Genomic DNA, 20,576 nt, shown 5'->3' with positions numbered 1-20,576 from the left:
CATAGTCAAAACTGCACGAAATTGGAATTGTAGGATCATTATGACACCCTCTGTATGCACGCCAAGTTTTGTGGAATTCCGTTCATGGGGGGCCACACACAATAAATTAATTTATGTTACTATACACCAACTGGCCTGTAGGTGGCCGGAGACAGTTTTCTGTGAATATCTCGATAACCGTAGGGGCCTAGGAGGTCCTTTTTTTATGTATGTTGGTCTTAAGGGGCATGTCAACCCATCCCATTACCACTTATTTCATGTATAGCCACTTAGTTAAAAATAAAAAAGCAAAAATTAGGTGTTTTCATCACAATATCTCTGGTTGACAAGGTCAAAACTGCACGAAATTAAAAGTGTAGGATCATTATGACACCCTCCGAATGCATGCCAAGTTTTGTGTACTTTCGTTCATGGGGCCTTACAATAAAATAATTTATGTGTACATTTAGTGACGTACACCAACAAGGATTCCCGGACACTGAAAGACCGGGGTACACAAAACTTGGTGGGCATGTACCCCACATGGATAGCATGGAACCGTCATTCTTCGTTTTGATCTGTAGCCCCCGCTGGACTGGACCCCGAAAGGAGGGTAGGGCAGACACAGTTCTCTGTGAATATCTTGAGAACTGTAGGGCCTAGGGATGACCAATTTTTTTCCGTATGTTTGCCTCCAGGGTCATGTTAACCCATTCCATGTGCACACATGTGCATAAACAGATACACACGCACACACATACATTTACAGTAATCATATGTATGACACATACTCACACAGTAGACATATGTAATAGCATGCATGCACATGCACAAACACACATACGCAGGCAAACACAAGAACGCACGCACACACACACACTCACACACCCCCCACACACATAAACATAAATTTGTACACGCACACATGCACATAATTCAAGAATTTTTACCGTCATCTACTCCCTGAATTTTTGGTCATTGATACCCGGGACAATCAACCACCGGGTACATAAAATTTGGTGGGTATGTAGCCCCCACTAGACTTTTACGGAAAAATGTCATTTTCGTCCCGGTACCACCACCCCCCCCCTGGCTGGGCCCCCGAACTGCAAAAAACAAACAGTTTTTCCTTAATAACTACTTGAACCGTGGCACTGAGGGATGAAGAATCTTTTATGGTATGTTGGTCTCAAGGGCCCACATCAACCTGGCTCATAATCACTCATTTGTGATTTGCACCCCCACCCCCCGGTAAAAAATGAAAATGCAATATTATTCTGCTTTAATTGCCCCTATCTTCAGTTAAGATGTTCAGAACTGCACCAAATTTTATGTGTATGATTGACCTGGCATTCTCTGGGGGTATGCCAAGTTTCGTAGAATTTCATCCATGGGGGGGGTCTAAAAAAATTAGGTTATGTGTACATTTAGTGACTGTACACTCATTGGCCTGTAAATGGCGGTGCACACATATACACATGCACACACACAGGCACCCACATACTCATCGGGTATTAGAAGCGGCCGATATAATTACAAATTCAGTAGGATTAAAAGAAAGCCAAAATAAATATTCATCATCATCATGGCTGCATTTTCAGTATTGGCGATAAGTAGTCGTTTGTCCACTAGATGGCGCATCGTTGCAGTGAGACGTAATTTTGTTGGAAGTTAAAAGTGGGTTGGAAAAAACAATGGACGCTTCCTACAAGGACTGTAATTTACCTCAGCGGACATCTAATAAGGATAGGAAGATGTTCACATGAAGTGTAATTCCCATTTCTTCTTGAAGTTGAAATAAATCTGAGGATGTTTATAGGACATGCTTGGTTTTTACTGCAGGTACGTTAATCGTGTAATATCAACTAGATGTACCGCATAGCGGTACAAAATATGACCAGCACTGTTTGTATCTTTCGACTGTCATTTATTGCACGTGCTACAAAATCATTCTGTGCAATGGAAGATTTAACAACGTTACACCGGTCTGATACAGTTTTGCCTATACATGCATTGAGACTGAGGCGCCTGTTTATTTTGTTTTAAGTGCGTGCATGGTGTGAGAGGGGAATCGATGTGCTTTGATTACAGCTTGGTAGTTGTAGTCTTGTGAAATTAAAAAGCACGTGTGTGTGAAGTATCCAAACAATGACACCTTCATTTCATTATGGCTGCTTTAGCAACACACCTTAAGCTACTGTGTAGTGGGTCCCATCTAGAAGTGGCTACTTCATTCGCGCTTTCCTTGACTCATGGAGCTGCTTGAATGTTATTAACATTTTTCGCCACGATATGGCAGTTTAAGTCCGCTTGATACTGTAAGGCGTAAGCCATTGGTTTCCAAGGGAGATTTTATTAGTGTCGCCAGCATAGCCTATTGACAATTTATGTTGTAAATAGGCCTACCTTATAATCCTACCTGTAGCTTAGGGAAGCTAACAGCTTTCTATTAGGATCTAGTTTGTTAGTTACCGTTTTGTCATAACTCCCTGATGCATTTTTGCATTTAGAATAGCCAGAGCGTGTATATATCAATCGGAAAATTAAACAATATCGGGTGCCTATGGACTAGGCTGGGTGAACCCAGCCTGATCTGCCCGCTATTTATTTTTTGATTTCTTAAAAGATTGAGCTTGGTCTGATGAAAGCCAGACTAGCCATGGACCTCAGTTACACAATGCAAGAGAACATGAATCAGCCTATATTTGCACGAACAATAACGGACAAAAGCCCTTCAACTTTGGCCCGTTAAAATGTGTATGAATAGTCTAGCGACGCATTTCATCAAGGCCCATTTGGACATGTCAGTTATTTGCACCACTGGTTAGATGTAAAACAGCATTTCGTTTCAGACTAGGCTACTGTTACTTAATTTGTGCATTAACAATAACGTTTCAGACTACTGTTACTTAATTTGTGCATTGACAATAAAGTATTACATGAACTAAAGATGACTAAAATCTTATGTAGAAGAAGAAACATTCACAAAAAATCCATCCATCCAAAAATGACCTTTGTTTTTGATAGCTGTTGAAAACGGCATGGAACTGACAGAGATGTTTTACACAAAAAATAAATAAATAACATTATGCTGATACCTTTTGCTTTTCCCAAATACAATGTAGCCTACAGGTGTAAGTGACCTTTCATCAATCCAGTTGCAATGGATGAACTGTGATTAACTGCCCTACTTGTGATTGTTTAGAGATTTTAAAGGTTTTATAACAATGCTACATCTTCTTTGGCTATTCTACAATCTATTCACCTTTTCAGCACCAGTAGGCTACTTTCTGTGCAGCCGCACACACACACTCAGGCATGCCAAACAAGTATACACAAAAGTTTCAAGAGTGGGGGATGGAGTAAAATATGGAGACAAATTGAAGTGTGATTTATTTTCGCGGAACGGATGTACAGGACTGAGCGGCGGTCATATTTTGTACCGCTATGCGGTACATCTAGTTCTGTAATGTATTATGTATTAGCAAAAAAAATAGATTGAATGCACTGCATTTGCTGTAAATAAACTTTAGGCATTGTATATTTTTTGACAAAGGGATGCCTTAACCAACATGAAAAAGCAATTCACTTTATTTCAGTGAAGTAACTCACATCATTTGCCTACCTGTAATGTTGATCCAATCTTGGGCCATGAACAGCTCCTCAAAGCTGGATGAGGTCCATTCCTCTGTCTCGTAGTCGGGAAACAGATTCTCCACTGAGCTGTCCCTCTTCTCCTCGGGCTCTGTCTCCGAGGGGTCCCGAAACCGGACAGTCTTCAAGAAGCTGGACGTCTTCCTCATCTTCCGCTGCTCCTCTGTGGGCACCTCCACGCCATCGGAGGCAGGGCACACAGCGCCCCCGTTGGCCTCCTCCATGCCACCACCACCATCTTGTCTGTCGTCCGCTCTCTCCAGGGCCTGCTCTTCCTTTTCTCTCTCGTCTTCCTCCTTTTCCTCCTCTGCCTCATCAGTGCCTGCCTTGCTGTGGCTCTCTGCCTCCCCCTTTCCCACCTGCTGTCCTGCATCCATCTCCATCCCCACCTCCTCCTCCTCCTCGTCCTCCTCCTCTTCACCCTCCTCGTCCTCCTCCTCGTCCTCCTCCTCCTCCTCCTCCTCGTCCTCCTCCTCCCCTAGGTCTGCGTTTCCCTCTTCGGTGGGAATCTCCTCCAATCCTGTGCCCAGGGAGGGCTCTGTCGGTGTCGGTTTCTCCGAGGAGTCCACTCTTTTGGCCTCTGTTACCCCTTCCGGTTCAGGTTCCATCTCATGACACGGAGCAGAGGACTCCATCTATGGAGTCTCCCCGTAGCGTGCTGGCAGAGCTATGCTGCTCTCCACAGCTGACCAACTGACGCGAAGTGACTGCGCGGTGAACCAGCTGACCCGATCAACTAGCGTCGTGAAGCCTCCAATAGCAACAGCCTGTAGTAACTCCTAAACCCCTTCATCCACATGGACTCTCACAGAGCTGAACTTCGAGGGCATCGCCAACTTGCACGAATCCCCAGCTACGCCGATTGTGAAAAGCCGCGGGGGTAGAGGACACGTAGGTTAATCCAGGTTTGCAGACCGGGCAGAGAGAACAGACGGTCACACCTTTCAATTTCAGTTATCCCTTCCTCCTTTGACTAAGACTGTGTGTGCGCGCGATAGAAACAGAAAGTGATGAGAAATGGTCAATGTATGAAAAGTATACTGCGCAACGTGCTCCGTCCGTGGGGTTGTGCAGAGGTAATCTGAGGGATTAGAAGAGCAAAATCTAATCTGCTAGAATGTCCCTAAGCTTCTTAATGACTTCATCGCGCAGGCCCATGACGGCGTTCCCATGAGCACCGTCCACCAATAGGATCTCAGAGATGGCTGTCCTCTGGACTAGGCTTGCCCAGTTTGGTTTGATAGTGATTGCATTTGTATAATGTGTGAGGAAAGTGTTCAGTAGGAGAGGGTTGTCTACTTCATCACGTTTCACTGACAAAGTGACCTACAGTATATTTGTAGGCTTACTTGCTAAATGTATTTTGCTTATGGACCTTTCCAAGTGTTTCTATGGTACCCATATGTTCTAATATGGATATTTCATAATTGAATACATTATGATGCAGTGTAATTCTGACAAAAAAATCTTTGATAAATAAAGAAATGACTACAGAATTAACCAGAGTGAATTGATGAGACCCAAAACCACTAGCGTACATTAACAACAGACAGACACACACACACAACACATTCTAACAATGTAAGAACCGGTTTTTCCAGGTTTTGCGGAAACTCAAGTCAATGAGCAACTGTGTTTTACAAGACAAGACAGGTCCTTGTCACAGTCAGTGCACATGTTGCCTCAGAACAGCCAAAGGAGAGCTAATCAACAAAGTGGACAGTATATTATAGGTTTATACATTCTTAGTCACTTTCAACATGAAGATAATAATTTGCTTGTACAACTGCTGAATATAAAAAATCATTGCATGCATGAACTTCCCATATAATTTGTATTATTTTCTGTCTATCTTTTCTTCTTTATCACACTACTAGTTCTGACGGAAACAACCATGTAATTTTATATGATTTCACACACATAGCTCATCTTTGACTATACATGAAGTTTCAATTCTCCATGTGACACCGACAAAAGTGCTGCTGTCCACAGTAGCAGAAATGGCTCTACCTGGACCTTGGAGATAAAATAGAGCTTTTCTTCAGTTGGGAAAACTTTTAGAGTTTTAGCGCAGAACCATGTGATTCCAATAGGTTGTGTAAGTGGTTGCCTAAAAGCCTCACTAAAGAGTCTGCTGAAGTAAGCTGTCATGTTAAATTGAAAGCGATGAGCGACATGCTGGACACAGTGATCATCTTTTTTCACTTCTGAAATGGTTGATTCCTACTCTTGCCACAACAAGCATAGCCAGCAGCAGAAATCCACTCTGATTCCCCCAGTATCAGCTGAAATGTTTGTCCCTGAACCCAGCTAGACTCCCCTCGATCTGTAAAGATCTTCTATTGATGGAGATGGACGTATATCATTAGTGTCCCAGCAAATGACCAAAGTACATCCTTTCATATACAGGCCAAAGCAGTCATGAACATACAATAATTCCCATTAAGTATCTGTCACCTGTTTATACTGTTTGAAATTACACTTACAGGAAAGTGACAGCTGTCTTTTCAGCAGGTGAAACCCTTAAACCCTGACATTACAGTCATAACAGCAAGAGAAATCCCAGTTTAACCCCTTGTGCCCCACATGGTTAAACTCCCACACATTGTTAGCTTCCATTGGAAATACAAGGGGATGCTATGGAAATGGAAAAGATGTCTGCACTTCATCTCTAGCATCTAGCATCATGTGAATCTGCACATTTGGAGGGGTGGGGGCATTCCTTTATTTTACAGTCTGGATACCCATGGATCTCAGAAGGCCATATGGCAATTGCACCAGCTCCATTAGAGACTATGAGAAAGCTCCTTAATCCACAGGCCAAGCACCTTGTCTGCTAAGGATTAGGCCTGTCTAATTAACCTAAATTCTCAGTTTTTTTTAACACTGCCCATTTCACCTCAATTGCTTGTGCACTCACAAAGGTGAAGTGGATATCCACACCAGATGTGTTTTCTTGATCAATAATGTGCATCATTATTTTTTATTTCCCCCCCCTCCCTTTTCCTTAATGCTTCCTAATCTCTGAATTTATAGCGTATGTGCATGCATTAAATCGGACTCCAGATAGCTGTATTTGTTCAAGGTATTATCTGGTGAATATAACGCACAACATGTTTTTCTCCCTCTGGTGATGAATTAACTTTGCTGATATGAAGCCAGGATCCAAACAATCATTAATTTATACTGAAAAATCATTTCACTTTCTTTTACTCATGTTGATTAAGCACTTCTATGAACCTCTCCGCTCACTGGCTCAAGGACGGTCTCTTACAATTTCTGATCCCCCATTTTATGGTGAATTATGGTAAACTTCAACAAATCTATCAAACAATCCACATCGTATGGCTCTTCTGACTAAAAATAAATGAGTGATGTTATAAGTCACTTTCAAAAACCAAGGAGGGAACTGGAAGTGGTCGAAGGAATTGTGAAGCTCTCTTTAAACGTTTCAATGCAATATTACTATCATAGTAGGCTGACTCATGGTCACTTATTCTGATATACCTACACACTGCTTATGAGAATACCTTCCTCGTTTTCTTATTACACTCACTTAAATAGGAACAATGGTGCCAGGTCTCCTTCCTCTGCCGGTTAATTTGGGCGGTTCCTAAAACACATGTTAGGTTACTAGTATGAAAGAAGGTCAGAGGCTACACTGCTATACACCGCACTGCTATAGGCCTAAACAGTTAGTTAAACAGTCTCAAAATGCAGAGCTCCAGAGGGTTCAGGCTGTGCTTGTTTTTGCCGTCTAGTTTAGACTATTACTGACAAACTGTCCACCGCTATGTAATACAATAGTCAGTTTTGCTGTAGCTTGTCACTTCAGTTGATTAGCTTCTATGGCAGCGCTAACTAGGCCTATACTCCTAGCCATCCACTTACATCATCACTGTCATCACCTCACATACATACAGCACACTGCTTGCTACAGTAAGCCTCCTCTACATACTTGCTGCACACTGCCCCCCACCCCCTCCCCTCCCTACATACACAGCACATTGTCTTCAGGATCTTCTCCAACACATATCCTCTACATACTTACAGCACACTGCCCCCACACACACACACATACACACACACACACACACTACACACACACACACACACACAGTTGTCTCCACTCCGGGATGCCCACACACACATCTTCACTGTCATCACTCACATACATCATACTTACAGCACACTGCCCCCACACACACACACATACACACACACACACACACTACACACACACACACACACACAGTCACTTCTCCACTCCCCTCCCGCCCACACACACATCTTCACTGTCATCACTCACATACATCATACATACAGTACTCTGCTTGCAATAGTAAGTCCCTTCACCATACTTGCAGTACACTGCCCACCCCCCTCTCCCCTACATACACAGCACATTATTTCATCAGGAAGCTTCTCCAACAAAACATCCCGAACATACACACTGCCCTCTCCCCACATACACAGCACACTATCCCATCTCCCTTGTCATCCCCCCAACACACACACCAAGACCCCTGGCAGTTGGGTTAGCCCCTTGAGCCGGGGATCTGCCCAAGGTTTCTTCCTTGGTAAGGGAGTTTTTCCTTGCCCTGTTGCTCTTGGGTGCTCCTTGTTGGTGCCCCCCAATCCCAATCCTCCCCACCTTTCTTATGCAGCCCTTGCCACTTAATCTACTAAACCCCTCTTCTACTGCACTTTTTACCCCATAAATGCACAAATAGGCTGACACCAGACATAATTTCACTGCATTTCTTACATCCAGTAACTATATGCATGTGACAATAAACTTCCTTGTATCCTTGTATCCTTTAAAATTAATAATTTGAAGTAACAAAATAGACTAATGGAATACATGAGAAATCATATAGACAATCAGAGAATGAACATACCTGGCTCACAGGATGATGGCTACACACCTAATGGTGTGGGAGATCTGGCAACAGAATGACTCAACAAGCCTTCTGGCCACTTCCCTTAAATATCCCGTTTTAGTTATCACCAAATGGGAGTAATTGTTTATGAGACCATTGTTCCAGTGAGACCATCAAAATTAATCAATCAAGACATAACAATGCATACATTTGATTATTTCCTGTTCCCAGTTAACTTCTCCTGTGGAAAAGCACAAAATTAGGGATAGAAACAAATGGTGCAGATAAAAGAGTCAGCAATGACACATGACAGTAGGCCCACAATAGGCCCTCTCCTCCATGAAGCTGAGTAGCTGATCAAAAGTTAAATGTAATTTTAGGACCATTACTATATCACCCATAACTGTTTTCCACTGTGCTGTACATATATAACAATGTTACTGAGAAAAATAAAATAAAATAAAAATATATGAAAATATTAATGAGAGTGGAGTAGGCCTAGCCTACTGTAAATATAAAATTCTGATCATAGACCTTTATGTCTACTCAGAAGGATGACATTACAGGAACTTAATTGGGGATAATTGGGTATGTTTACACATTCAATCCATGTCAATGCAACTGTGGTAACATGGGGATAAGGGAGAGTAATATTTATTATGTGTGTGTGTGTGTGTGTGTGTGTGTGTGTGTGTGTGTGTGTGTGCGCGTGTGTGCGCGTGCGTGCACGCGTGTGTGTGGTGTGTGTGTGTGTGTGTGTGTGTGTGTTTGTGTGTGTGTGACGTGTGAGAGTTATCTCCGCCCAGACCCCTGTGACGTTTCAATGAGAATGTCGCCAGTTCAGCTCAGTTCTAGACATGGCAGCGCTGAGACAGGAGCATCGGTATGGACTCTCCTGTGGAAAAAATAACAAAAACATTCCCAATAAGACTATTTATCACGTCAAACTAACCGACACTGCCATTAGAACACTGGAAGCCTACCAAAATCTCAAGGTAATGCTTTTACAATGTTTACGTTTAAAGCTTTCGCTGGTGGTAGTGATTGTTTTATATTAACGCCCGAGGTTGGTCTTAAAAAAGTGTGCCACAATTGAGTGAAAAAAAGTTGCGACAACTTCAGAAAGTGTCCACAATGTGCATGTTAATAGCCTTTTAATGACTGGAAATGTATTCGGTCTGCATTAAAAGGCTGAGGTAGAGCAGTTGGCGACGTGAATCTCTTTACTCATCTTTCATGATGGCAAGTCCCTCATAAGAATGGAACACCAGACCCCTCTCTGTTTTATGACTTCTTAGAAATACATCACTATTTTGTAGCATTTGATCAAGCAAGTTAAATAGTCTTTTAAGTCAAACTGTTTTGTTTAATTACATTCGGTTTTAACTTTAGCCTACTGAATTCCAGCCCACGTATAACTTTACGCTGTCTGATAGCCTGGCATGTTTTGAGAATTCAGGATAAACAAACGAGGAGATTCTTATATGTTACTTATAAGCAAAATTGAGGTGTTAAGTCTACCTTTTTATTGTCGCATCGACTTGTGCAAATCATGGTAAAGGGATCATACGGTCTGAGAGGGGCTCAAGGTTTGATTGAAGCAATCCTGTGAATGTATTTTACAGCAATGTATTCTTTCGTAGCCTATACAATGTAAAGTAGTAGAGTATCCGTCTTATCGAAATAGAAACGTGCAGTCTAGCCTATAGATTTGTTTGAATTGATTAGGCTATTTATTAGAGCAACTCACTATTTGATCTGAAATAGTCCACCGTTTATGCCGTAAGCCACGCGTTGATATTCACTTGAATTAAACTATTAGGCTATTCATGACAGGTTGACCAAACTGTTTCATTGCCTGCCATAGCCTAGGTTATTTCATAATTCCAATGAATGATACCATTTGTCGAGAAATTATAGGCTACTCGGTAAAGTTTAATCTCAGTATTCCTAGGCTATACTGTAATCTTCCCTTTAACAACACAATTAGTTTGTGATTATGTAAAGGGTAATGAAGATCATCAAGGCAATCCTGCGCAGTTTGTGATTGCGTATTGGCGGCGGGTCGTTTAAATTAATCTACTTTTGCCAACTAGCCTTTAAAAACTGCAAACCATAATCCCATTTGTCGGCAAAAAGAATTTTCAGATTGGCGTGATTTACTCTGGAATCCGGAGTGACTGTTCAGTTTCACAAATAGCCTGACTTCAGTGTTGCGGTCACATAGGGTAGTTTAATAGCCTGACTTCAGTGTTGCGGTCACATAGGGTCGTTTAATAGCCTAACTTCAGTGTTGCTGTCACATAGGGTCGTTTAATAGCCTGACTTCAGTGTTGCTGTCACATAGGGTCGTTTAATAGCCTAACTTCAGTGTTGCTGTCACATAGGGTCGTTTAATAGCCTAACTTCAGTGTTGCTGTCACATAGGGTCGTTTAATAGCCTGACTTCAGTGTTGCTGTCACATAGGGTCGTTTGTTGTTTGCGTTGTTTGTTGTGCTTTTTGCGTTTTCCTTTGTAAACATTACGAAACGAAACTATTTCCAACTCTATGCTCATTGGCCTGACATGCTGTGTGATAAATGTGTAGTTTGATCCAATCAGTAGGTTAGCTATCGCAACTTCCTCAATTTTGAAGTGACGGGGTGTTAGGCCTACTGATAGCCAAGTGACAGTAGCCCAGACTACTCCTGAAGGTGTTACATATTTGCACATACTAAACTAAATGAAAAGTCTTGGGAAAATTGACACTCAGTTTTGATGAAAATGGTTCTGAATGAACTGCATTTCTTTTCAAACTGAATGTGCTCCAAGGCTTAAATCATAAACAGGGTAATCAAATGCAGTTGTCCATGGATAGGACAGTCCAGGCTACTCCATTAACTGTTTGTAAACCATGTAGTAAACTCCAGGCTTGTTCTCACTTAACCTCTGTGAAGCTTTTAGTCTTTCAGCTCACTGAATAGACACATAGTGAAAACCCATGTTTATCCTGTAATCCTACTAAATGAAAACAAACAACCTGTCTCTTAATAAGGCATTGAGCTTAATAGAGCAAAGACTAATGGGAAGAGCAACATTGTGCCTCTTCCTGAAGCATTTATAATAGATAGGCTAAACAAGGCTGTTGGCTATGGCTACAGCTGTAACCTGTAGATACTGCCACATACCTTTTAATCCTACACTGTCGGTTGGTAGCCGGACAATGACATTTTTATATAGATATGCATTGTAATAATATATTCTGCTTAAATTTTATTATGAACAGTTTAAGATCTGCTAATCTGGAGAATGCAGTCCTGTGTGCCGAGTCCATAGAGGACATTTAATTCCGCTTTTAACTAGGCCTAAACCATCCTTTCTCTTTCTGATGAGAAATCAACAGGAAAAAAAAAGAACAGGCATTAGGACGCTGAAAGCTTTTTTGTGAGTGATGAGGCATTTCCCTTGACAGTCTTCCAGTCTCTCCTTCTACCTCCCATCCCCCATTTTAAAGACACACACACACACACACACACTAAACACACATTTGATTGACTTAAGTAAGGTTTCGCAAGTGCAAGATGTATTATTAATAAGATGCATTCCAAAGAAGATTAGCAGAGAAACACAGCCTTGATCTGTGGAGTCCAGTGACACATGTGCATACATAAGAGTCCAGTGAGAACTAGTGTTTCTCTCAGTCCGGTCCACACACATTACTGATACCACGGAGCACATTCACCTCAGCCCAAGCCAGAAATGTGAAACTGCCGTTGCTCTGAGACACGACTAATAGGCAGGCATGGTTTTCACTGCAGGTTCTGGCTAAATAAATACTGGTTGTGGTCATTCTGGCCTCCCATGGGCAAACAAATGGCATAAAGCTGTAATTATTATGGAGGATGGGCCAAAGGGAAAACTTCCACGCATTAGCCTATGTCTTTATCACATATTTCATATGTTATATGTGTTCATCACATCAGTAATGTCTTTGTTCTGCCATGTGTTCAGCAATGAAATCAGTAACTCAATATTGCTTCTCACCTGTGCAGTCCAGGGCTGTGGTGATGATAAACTGTGTTTTTGTATTCTCTTTCTGTCTCCAGGGATCCTTACCAAATCAGCCAGCAATTTGCTTCAAGGGGAACCAGGGGGTAAGATGAATGTGTTTTTGCTCATCCCTTCCAGACATAGGGCTCTAGAGATGAAACGTTTTAATTAGTCATGATTGTTGAGCCATACATGTACTCGGGAAAGATTTTGAGCAGTGCCGTTTCAATTTTTCATGATGTCTTGAATCACACGGCTAAATAGGAGTGACAGTTGCATCAAGTGACACCACCCTTAAGGATTGCAGCCCTGGGGATCAATAAAGTATCTATCTATCTATCTATCTATCTATCTATCTATCTATCTATCTATCTATCTATCTATCTATCTATCTATCTATTTACTACAAGAACGGAGCAGCATGGAAGTGTGCGCGAAATAAGCAAGCAGTGTGGCTGTCATCAACAGGCCATCCATTACTCTTGCAATTTTCCTCTGTGATTTTCCTTGTCCATGTTTCTACACAAAGATTGACATTTTATTTGACTTTTGGCTGGAGCAGTGTGTGGACACTGGCCAGTCCATATGACTAGGTAGTGCGAGTTAAGAAAGAGGGGGGGGGGGGGCAGAAAACATTCCTCTGAGACGACTGCAGAGAAAGATGCCTGTGTCTAAACGGATTAGCACGTTCAGCTGTAGCCTCCTCCCTGTCACTGCCAGCTAGCCTAGCGTACATTTAACACATAATTGGGCCTGTCTAAAAGGAGCCGGTCTAATCCCCAGCAAGAGCCGATTGCATTGAGGAAAGTGACTTTGCTCTGTACACAAACGCCGGACTGTGCGCTGGGGGCACGGGCCCCGGGAGCCTCCGAGTGGTACTCTATACCCCCAGGCTGCTAGCCAGGTTACTGGGTCAGCCCAGCAACTGGGAAGGCTTTGTTTCCGCGGAGCGGTGGGGGGTGGGGGGAGCCGGTGAACCCCAGGGAACCCAGAGCCTCCGTGCCTGTTGTCTCTGTGCAGACATGAAAGACCTGCGACAAGGAGGGGGGTAGCCATAAGAACGTTCCTTCTCATTCTCTCTTTCTCTCTCTTGCGCTCTCTCTCTCTCTCTCTCACACACACACACACACACACACACACACACACACACACACACACACACACACACTGCTTACAGATTCAAAACAATAGCACCAGTGCCAAAGTAATCTCACATACTGAGACACTTCCCACAACAATGTCAAAAATTTGGCTACAGAGATACCTGTGGTCAAGTTCCAATCTTGTATATTTGCAATGAAAATGTTCCAATTTTCCGATTGAGATTTGTGTGATTATATCTCTGTTTGGTGCATTGCATATTCAAATTGGATGCAGCGAATATGTGCGTCAGCTTCCCCCTCCTCTGACAATGGGCTGCCGCCTTAATGAGGTATGTGAGCCGTTACAGGAGGGGGTCAGATTAAGCTGTTACTGTGAGGGAGGGGGTGGGGAGTGTATGTGTGAGTGTGTGTGTCTGTCTGTATGTGTGTTTGATGGGGGGATGTACGTTAGAGACTTCAGTAGTGATTGTAGAAGTGGCTGCTTTCTCCATCTTTGGTTAAAGCGTGTGTCACCATTCCAGCATTTTTTAGATGATACAAAAGAAGCAGCTCACATGCCAAATGCAGTCTCTGGTTTTTCTGTCTAGCTGTGGAACGTCAGAAGCTGACATTGTTAACCGTACACAAGCAGTTGGTGATCTGGAGGGAAGGTCTCTTGGATGAAGCTGACTCAAGACTAGCTATTAGAAATGCAAATTCAAACAGACAAAATAATCCCATATGCTTAGTAGTAATAGCAAGGTGGCGCTGAGTTGTCCAAGAGCGGTTCCACGCTTCTGGAAATGTCCATTGAAATTACAGTCTCTGTTTAACATGTTCACAGGGGTGTCTCTGTTTGTCCCAGGAACTTGCCACTAACATGGGGCTGAAATATTTCCAGTGTTTAAATTGAAATGGTGACTTATGGGTGCTTTGGGAACCTATCATTAGGGAGCAGGTCACTGTATAAGTGTACACTAGAAGGTTCCCTCAAGGAAGGAAGATATTGAGCTTTCACACATTGTAGTATCTTAAAAATACATAATCAGGCCATTAGTGTTTGGATTTACCAAGCAGGGACTGAAAACAGAATGATTTTCATTTTGGTTTATTCTGAGCAAAAACATTATTTTTCCGTTCCTGTTCCAGTGTTCCGAGGCCTCTCTAAATGGTAACCGGTTAAAACGTTATAGAAAAACGTTTAATAACGTTCCTTTAAAAATGACATTGTCTTTATAAATTGATTTATGGCTGGTGGCACAATACTATAGCCCCCCCCCACACACACACAGCCTTAAAGCTTAAATCTCTGTGGGCAGGAGCCTTTAAAAGCCTATGGACTTTTGAATAATATTCAAAGAAAGGTTAATCGGAACAATAAATACCTTTACTAATCAGTATCTAAAATTGAAAATAGCGGTTTCACTCCGGACCGAGTGAAGTTGGTTTTGTTCCCGTTTTCGGTTACGTTTTTATTCTTTGAACCGTTTTAGTCCCTGCTACCAAGGATTTAAAATGTCCGGAAGGCACTATGCAATGGAAAAAGTGCCTTGGGGCTTGGAATATACCTGATTCCACGCATGACATAATGTTCTATTGACCTTTGTAAAAATGGACAGCATGGCGACATGCATTTACAAACAAATAAAGGCAAAATTGGTTGGCCATATTAGCAGAATTGGAGCAAGGGCTTGTGAGTAAATGAAATAAATCTCATTTTAACCAAAGGCGATGCACTAAGCAGGCGCTGCCCATTGTTTTTTGCAGTCATTTGAGAAGAGTGTGGAGTAGCTATTGAAGTTATAACTCAGGAAAGCAGGTCTCTCACATTAAATCAAATGGAAGGTCTGAGAGGCGATGATTAATCGTCTACTGTGGTGAGAGAAGAGTTATGCCATAATACCATCTAGGGATAGATGGGGGAAAAACAGAAAATGAAAAAAAATGGATGATGCAACTGTAGAGAAACAAAAGTGTATAAAACAGAAGCAGGGTATGCAAAAATCCTTTTCATATGGAATGGGTGAGGAAAAAAAGAACTCTAGGTCCTGGAGGTTTTATGGAATTTGGATTGCTTTGAAATGCTCACCAGGGATTGGGGACTGTATCCAGTTTTAGTTGGGGTGTTCAGAGGCTGGAATTTCACATGTTGGTGCCCATTTTCTTTTGGTGCTGGCAAAGCTGTCTGTTTTACTGGAAACACTTGCCCTTAGGCCCTAATTATCCCGGGTGCACTTCTCCAGACATCTGCTTTTCAGAAGCCATCAACAAAGCGATTTTTCACTCCTGTTTGACCAGCCAGTGAAGGTTTATGACTAACTGAGTTTAGAGAGCTGAAGATGTTTGGAGAAAAAAATCAGTTCTGATACTGGTTCCCAGATCTTCTTCTGCCATTTGATGTTGTACAGTTTGGAGATAATATGTTGTGACACAGCGAATAACTATATTGTCTTTGTGATACATCCCACAGTCAGATTGATATTGTCATGTAACATTAGCCAGAGCTTCTTCGGTTTCTTCCTCTTCTTCATCCGGTAAATGAAGAGTTTCCTGTCTGGTTTCCATAACTTCCTCTCTTTTAAAGAAATCACGGGGGCAACAAAACAAAAGGGTGAACATGATAAAAAGCATCAAGCCACTTCTAACATAGTGCTGGCTGATTGAGAACGCACCACACTCTCAACAATACACAATGCCCTGGCAGTGGTTGAGGCACAACTCAGCAAGCAATAGTATTTATCTGAACCAAACGGAACTGTGTGAACTATCGTGAGACATTCCATTGGTTCTACATTATGGTTGGGTATAGTTGACCAGAGACATCACAGGTTTTGTTTTTGGGAGGTAGTGTTTTGTATGGTGTTCTATTTATTGATTTCAGTGAGGGTGGCTATGCAGTGAGAGATAGATTAGGGAGCATTCCTCTCAAAGATGTTCCCACATCTCTCTTTCTCTCCCTCCCTCTCTTTCTCTCTCTCTCTCCCCCTATTTCCCTTTTTCTCACTATTTCTGACTGCTTGCTTCTCTCTCTCCCCCTCCCTTTAGGTCTCTCCCCTCCCTCCCTCTCCCTCCCACAGCTCTCACCTGTCTCTATGCTCTTCTCATTAATGTGTCATCTAACCTCGTGCCTCTGCTCAGTCCCTGGGAGTCACCAGACCTCTCAACTCACGTGTGGTTGCTTTAGGCCATGCCCGGCCTCACACTGTCCCCATTGAGTTGAGCAAACGTGTGTGTGTTGTGTATTCATATATGTGCTCATCTCTGTCTATGAATGTGTGTGTGTGTGTGTGTGTGTGTGTGTGTGTGTGTGTGTGTGTGTGTGTGTGTGTGTGTGTGTGTGTGTGTGTCCACCCGTGTGGGCCTTTGCATTTGTGTGCATGTGTCCCCCCACTCCCTGTGTGTGTGTGTGTGTGTGTGTGTGTGTGTGTGGCATTTCCTTCTAAAAGCTCATTAAAATAACAATAAGAGGAATGTGGTTGGAGAGCAGCCTGTCCCCAGTAACACTGTTGAGGGAGATGTGGGGGGAGAGAGAAGAGAGGGGGGGGGGGTAGTCTGTCCCACGTGTGTCTGAAAGGGCACACGCCGCTCTATTCATCCAGATGTGACAAGCTCGGCAAAAGCCAACCAATGCCTGCCCCTCTCTTCAGGGCCTTGCTGGTTTGGTTGGCAAAGCATTTCGCCTACTGAGGGTCAGCCATCCCAATCTGAGTGTAGGCAGACCCACAGCACCCCAGTGTAATGAGACTTGGCCTATATTTAGGAACGTCTTTTTTTGGTACAGCACAATTTGGCTGTGTCAAAAGTTCATTTTCCTTTCACTGGCTTTGCTGACACACATTGTGGTCTGTGAGAGTTACTGTAGCAGGAGTATTATGCACACTTCAGGCAATTTACCTGCTTATGGGCCCTGTGCATTTCAGGGTATTGACAAGATATTGTGTTTCTGACCTTATCAAATGAAAACAGGAAGAGATGGTAGAACATCAGAGAGATTTTAATCCTTTCATGCTTTGGAGAGACCCCATGTTTGTACTTAGCTTTGGCCTGCTTGGCAGGACTTCTGAGAATGAGTGGTAGCATATGTTTTCAGGATGTCTTTGCGACCTGCCAGTGTGTGAGTCTGACTGTCAGTTAAAAATGTTATAAATCCCTCAAGCTTCGTAATATACGGTACCTGCTAGGTTTAATATTTCATATAACATTTTCCCATTGTTGTTGTTTGCAGAATGTTATCACAGAACCTCATTTGTTGGTTACCATGGAGTTACAATATAACGAGGATTTAGTGTTCTAAGAAGTAACCCTTTAATCTTTTGCATCTTTTAATGTCTCTGAAATCCCTCTGCTTGTTTGTTCGCCAAAGGCAAGCTGTTGTGTGCGTCTGATGTTTTTTGAGGGAATTTAGTGGCAAGCGTTCAGTTGCTCTTGTCTGTGTGATGCCCGTCCTCTCTTCACCTCTCATCCTGTCCGTTTGAAACATATATCCTCACTCGCCGAGCCAGGAAGCCTCCAGTAAATAAACAAGGCCAGGGAAGCGAAGTGTTCCGTGACGCGCTGTGTTTAACTGTGGTGATGTGTCAGTCCTTGAGAGGATACTGCAGATGAAAGTATCAGAGCAGGTCTATCAGTGTACACATGGCAGTGAGCTTACATGAGCTTATAGTGTGTTTTTGAATGGGTGTTTTAATGTTTGGATTCTTAGATGATTATTATGGACTTGTTTGTGTTTACTTGAAAGGCTGCTTGGCCGTCCTTGTGAGTGTTTGTTCGAGCGGGGCTTATCTGTCAATGCGACTCTGCAGTAATCGCTCCTTGTTTTGAACCTTTCTCTGAAGCCATGGGCATGCTAACGAAGGCTGGCTGAATTTAGATTTAGAAAAACAAAACAAAGCCCAAAAATGAAATCTTCAAGTGAGAGAGTGATTCTGATTTTAATTCCATCATGTTTAGAGGCTTAGGTTATGTCTTAAAGGCTCGCATGTGGAAAACAAACACATATGCTTCATAATCAGACCAGCAAATGAATCCGCAGCTTTATCATGCTCCATACTACAGTGTTTAAATGATCATACACCCCCATGTTAAGGGGTCGTGGAATTCCCTCATCCCCCGTCACTATAGTAACTGATGGGGAGGAGGAAAAGAGGAGGAGGTAGCTTCTGTTTTTATTCTGTCTGAATGAAGGGAGAAGAAAGAAAGAAAGAAAGACAAAGCTGTCGGTAGTCCTGCCTTCTTCCTTCTTCTTCTTCTTCTTCTTCTTCTTCTTCTTCTTCTCTTTCCCCTTCTCCCTCTCCTTTTTATTCCTCCTCCCCCCATCTAGTTGTTGCAGAGGGGAAGGGGGCATTTGAAAGGATAGCCAAGCCATGGTCACCCAGCGTGTGCTGCGCTTGACAGATCAGCCCCCAGGTGCTGGGAAGAGGCAGATTTTGCTTGGCATCCAAGGCGATACCTTAGGGGATGGAGCAGTCCCGACAATACCCCACCCCCAGTTCCACGCTTGCCAAACCTCTCATCCACCCCACCCCCATACCGCTACAGACCCCCCTCCCCCCCACCTCTGGCCAACCCCCACAAGTGTAACTGACTTCCAGAACAGGAACTAGCTTCAAATCTCTCTCTCTCTCTCTCTCTCTTCTATTCTTTGAAGAGAAATGACAGAAGAGCGCAATATAAAACAGGGAAAGAAGGGAGCTGAATTGCCTGGGTTGCACTCTCCAGTTACGAGCCACAGAAGAGTCTTTAATCACATGTTAAAACAACAATGCACGCGGCGTTGTGGAACTCATCAGCTGTATGGCAGGGTTTCCTCTCCTCCTCCCTGTTTCTGAATTATCATCTATTGTTTGCGTTTGTCCTTGTAATCATGTGTTCCCTCATAATGCCACTTGTTAGCCACATCCTTCTATTTTCTTTCTCTCTTTTTTTTTTTCATTCTCTGACCTGCAGCCAAAATGTCACTGTTGGTGGGTGGTAACTATGGAGAGGAATGCTGGCTTGCTTGCTCACATTTTTTGCTGTTTCTATTCCCTTGCTCTAGAGGATCCCACTGGAGACGAGAGGCAATTGTGAGCCCCATTTCTCGGGCGTATCCAACCAACCCCCCATCCTCTATCCCTCTTGCTTGAGTGGCTTAAAAGAGACAAAAAAAAAAACCTTCCAAAGAGAGGGGGACGGTAAAGTGGTGTCTGTTGGTGTCATGGGCCAGGACTGATTTGGGGAGGCGAGGATGCCTCCCCACCCCAACCCCCAAACTTCACCCCTCCCTTCCCTTCCTTTCCCCAGGCCCCAATGTCCTCGTCGTTCATGAATTAAACAGTTGCATCGTCGTGCCATCGCATGTGGCTCAGCAGATAGAACAAAAGGCAGACGTCTCCGGGAAACCGTGACTGAGACGCGCGGCAAGCGGCGAGTGGGGAACAATGGCCGAGAGTGGTGGCAGTGGAGACACGGTCAGTGCAGGGCAGAAGACAACGCTTGCCCTGGCAGGCCTCCTCAGATGGGTGTTTAGTCATAGTCCCTTTGACCGAAATGTTAATTTCAGTTGCAATTTGGTCATAGCCTGTTACGGTTAAAGTCAGTCTAAATTTAGTGGGGGGGAGGGAGGGGGCGAGGGAGCGAGTGGGACTGGGCTTGGAACAGAGATGGATAGCAGGCAGGGCTGCCTATGAAGGTGGATGGGAGCACAGGCAGAGAATTATAGCACAGCAATTACGCCGCCACGCAATAGCAGCTCTCTATTTCAGCCTTGTCATTTTGGCCATGGCAACTCGCGTGATGAAATGAAAATGAAAGGGCTATTTCTTCTTCGTTTCTCGCTGAAAAACATTTTCGACTTATTTTGGTCCTCTTCCTGACCTGTCTTGTCTTCATTATAAAAGACGCATAAATGTTTGGTGTATTGTATGAAATCAAGCCTGTGCTCTTTACACAGAATCTCTGGAAGGAATG

General features: G+C 43.2%; 2 protein-coding genes across 2 annotated transcripts in view; one reads left to right on the top strand and one right to left on the bottom strand.

Annotated features, from left to right (window-relative positions):
- The window catches only part of fkbp16 (FKBP prolyl isomerase 16), a 42,250-nt gene extending 38,240 nt beyond the window's left edge, over nt 1-4,010 (bottom strand). The window contains exon 1 of the mRNA XM_048256247.1: nt 3,605-4,010. Within this exon, the coding sequence (XP_048112204.1) occupies nt 3,605-4,010 (406 nt within the window). The remainder of the gene's footprint in view (nt 1-3,604) is intronic.
- A 5,363-nt stretch (nt 4,011-9,373) lies between these two features.
- The window catches only part of LOC125303483 (RNA polymerase II elongation factor ELL), a 33,879-nt gene continuing 22,676 nt past the window's right edge, over nt 9,374-20,576 (top strand). Inside the window, exons 1-2 of the mRNA XM_048257252.1 lie at nt 9,374-9,511; nt 12,603-12,650. Coding sequence (XP_048113209.1) covers nt 9,374-9,511; nt 12,603-12,650 — 186 coding nt within the window. The remainder of the gene's footprint in view (nt 9,512-12,602; nt 12,651-20,576) is intronic.

This window comes from Alosa alosa, chromosome 11, assembly GCF_017589495.1.
Source record: "Alosa alosa isolate M-15738 ecotype Scorff River chromosome 11, AALO_Geno_1.1, whole genome shotgun sequence".
Taxonomy (NCBI): Eukaryota; Metazoa; Chordata; class Actinopteri; order Clupeiformes; family Clupeidae; genus Alosa; species Alosa alosa.
The sequence above is the reverse complement of the archived record's forward strand: the minus strand, read 5'-3'. Positions and strand labels throughout refer to the sequence as shown.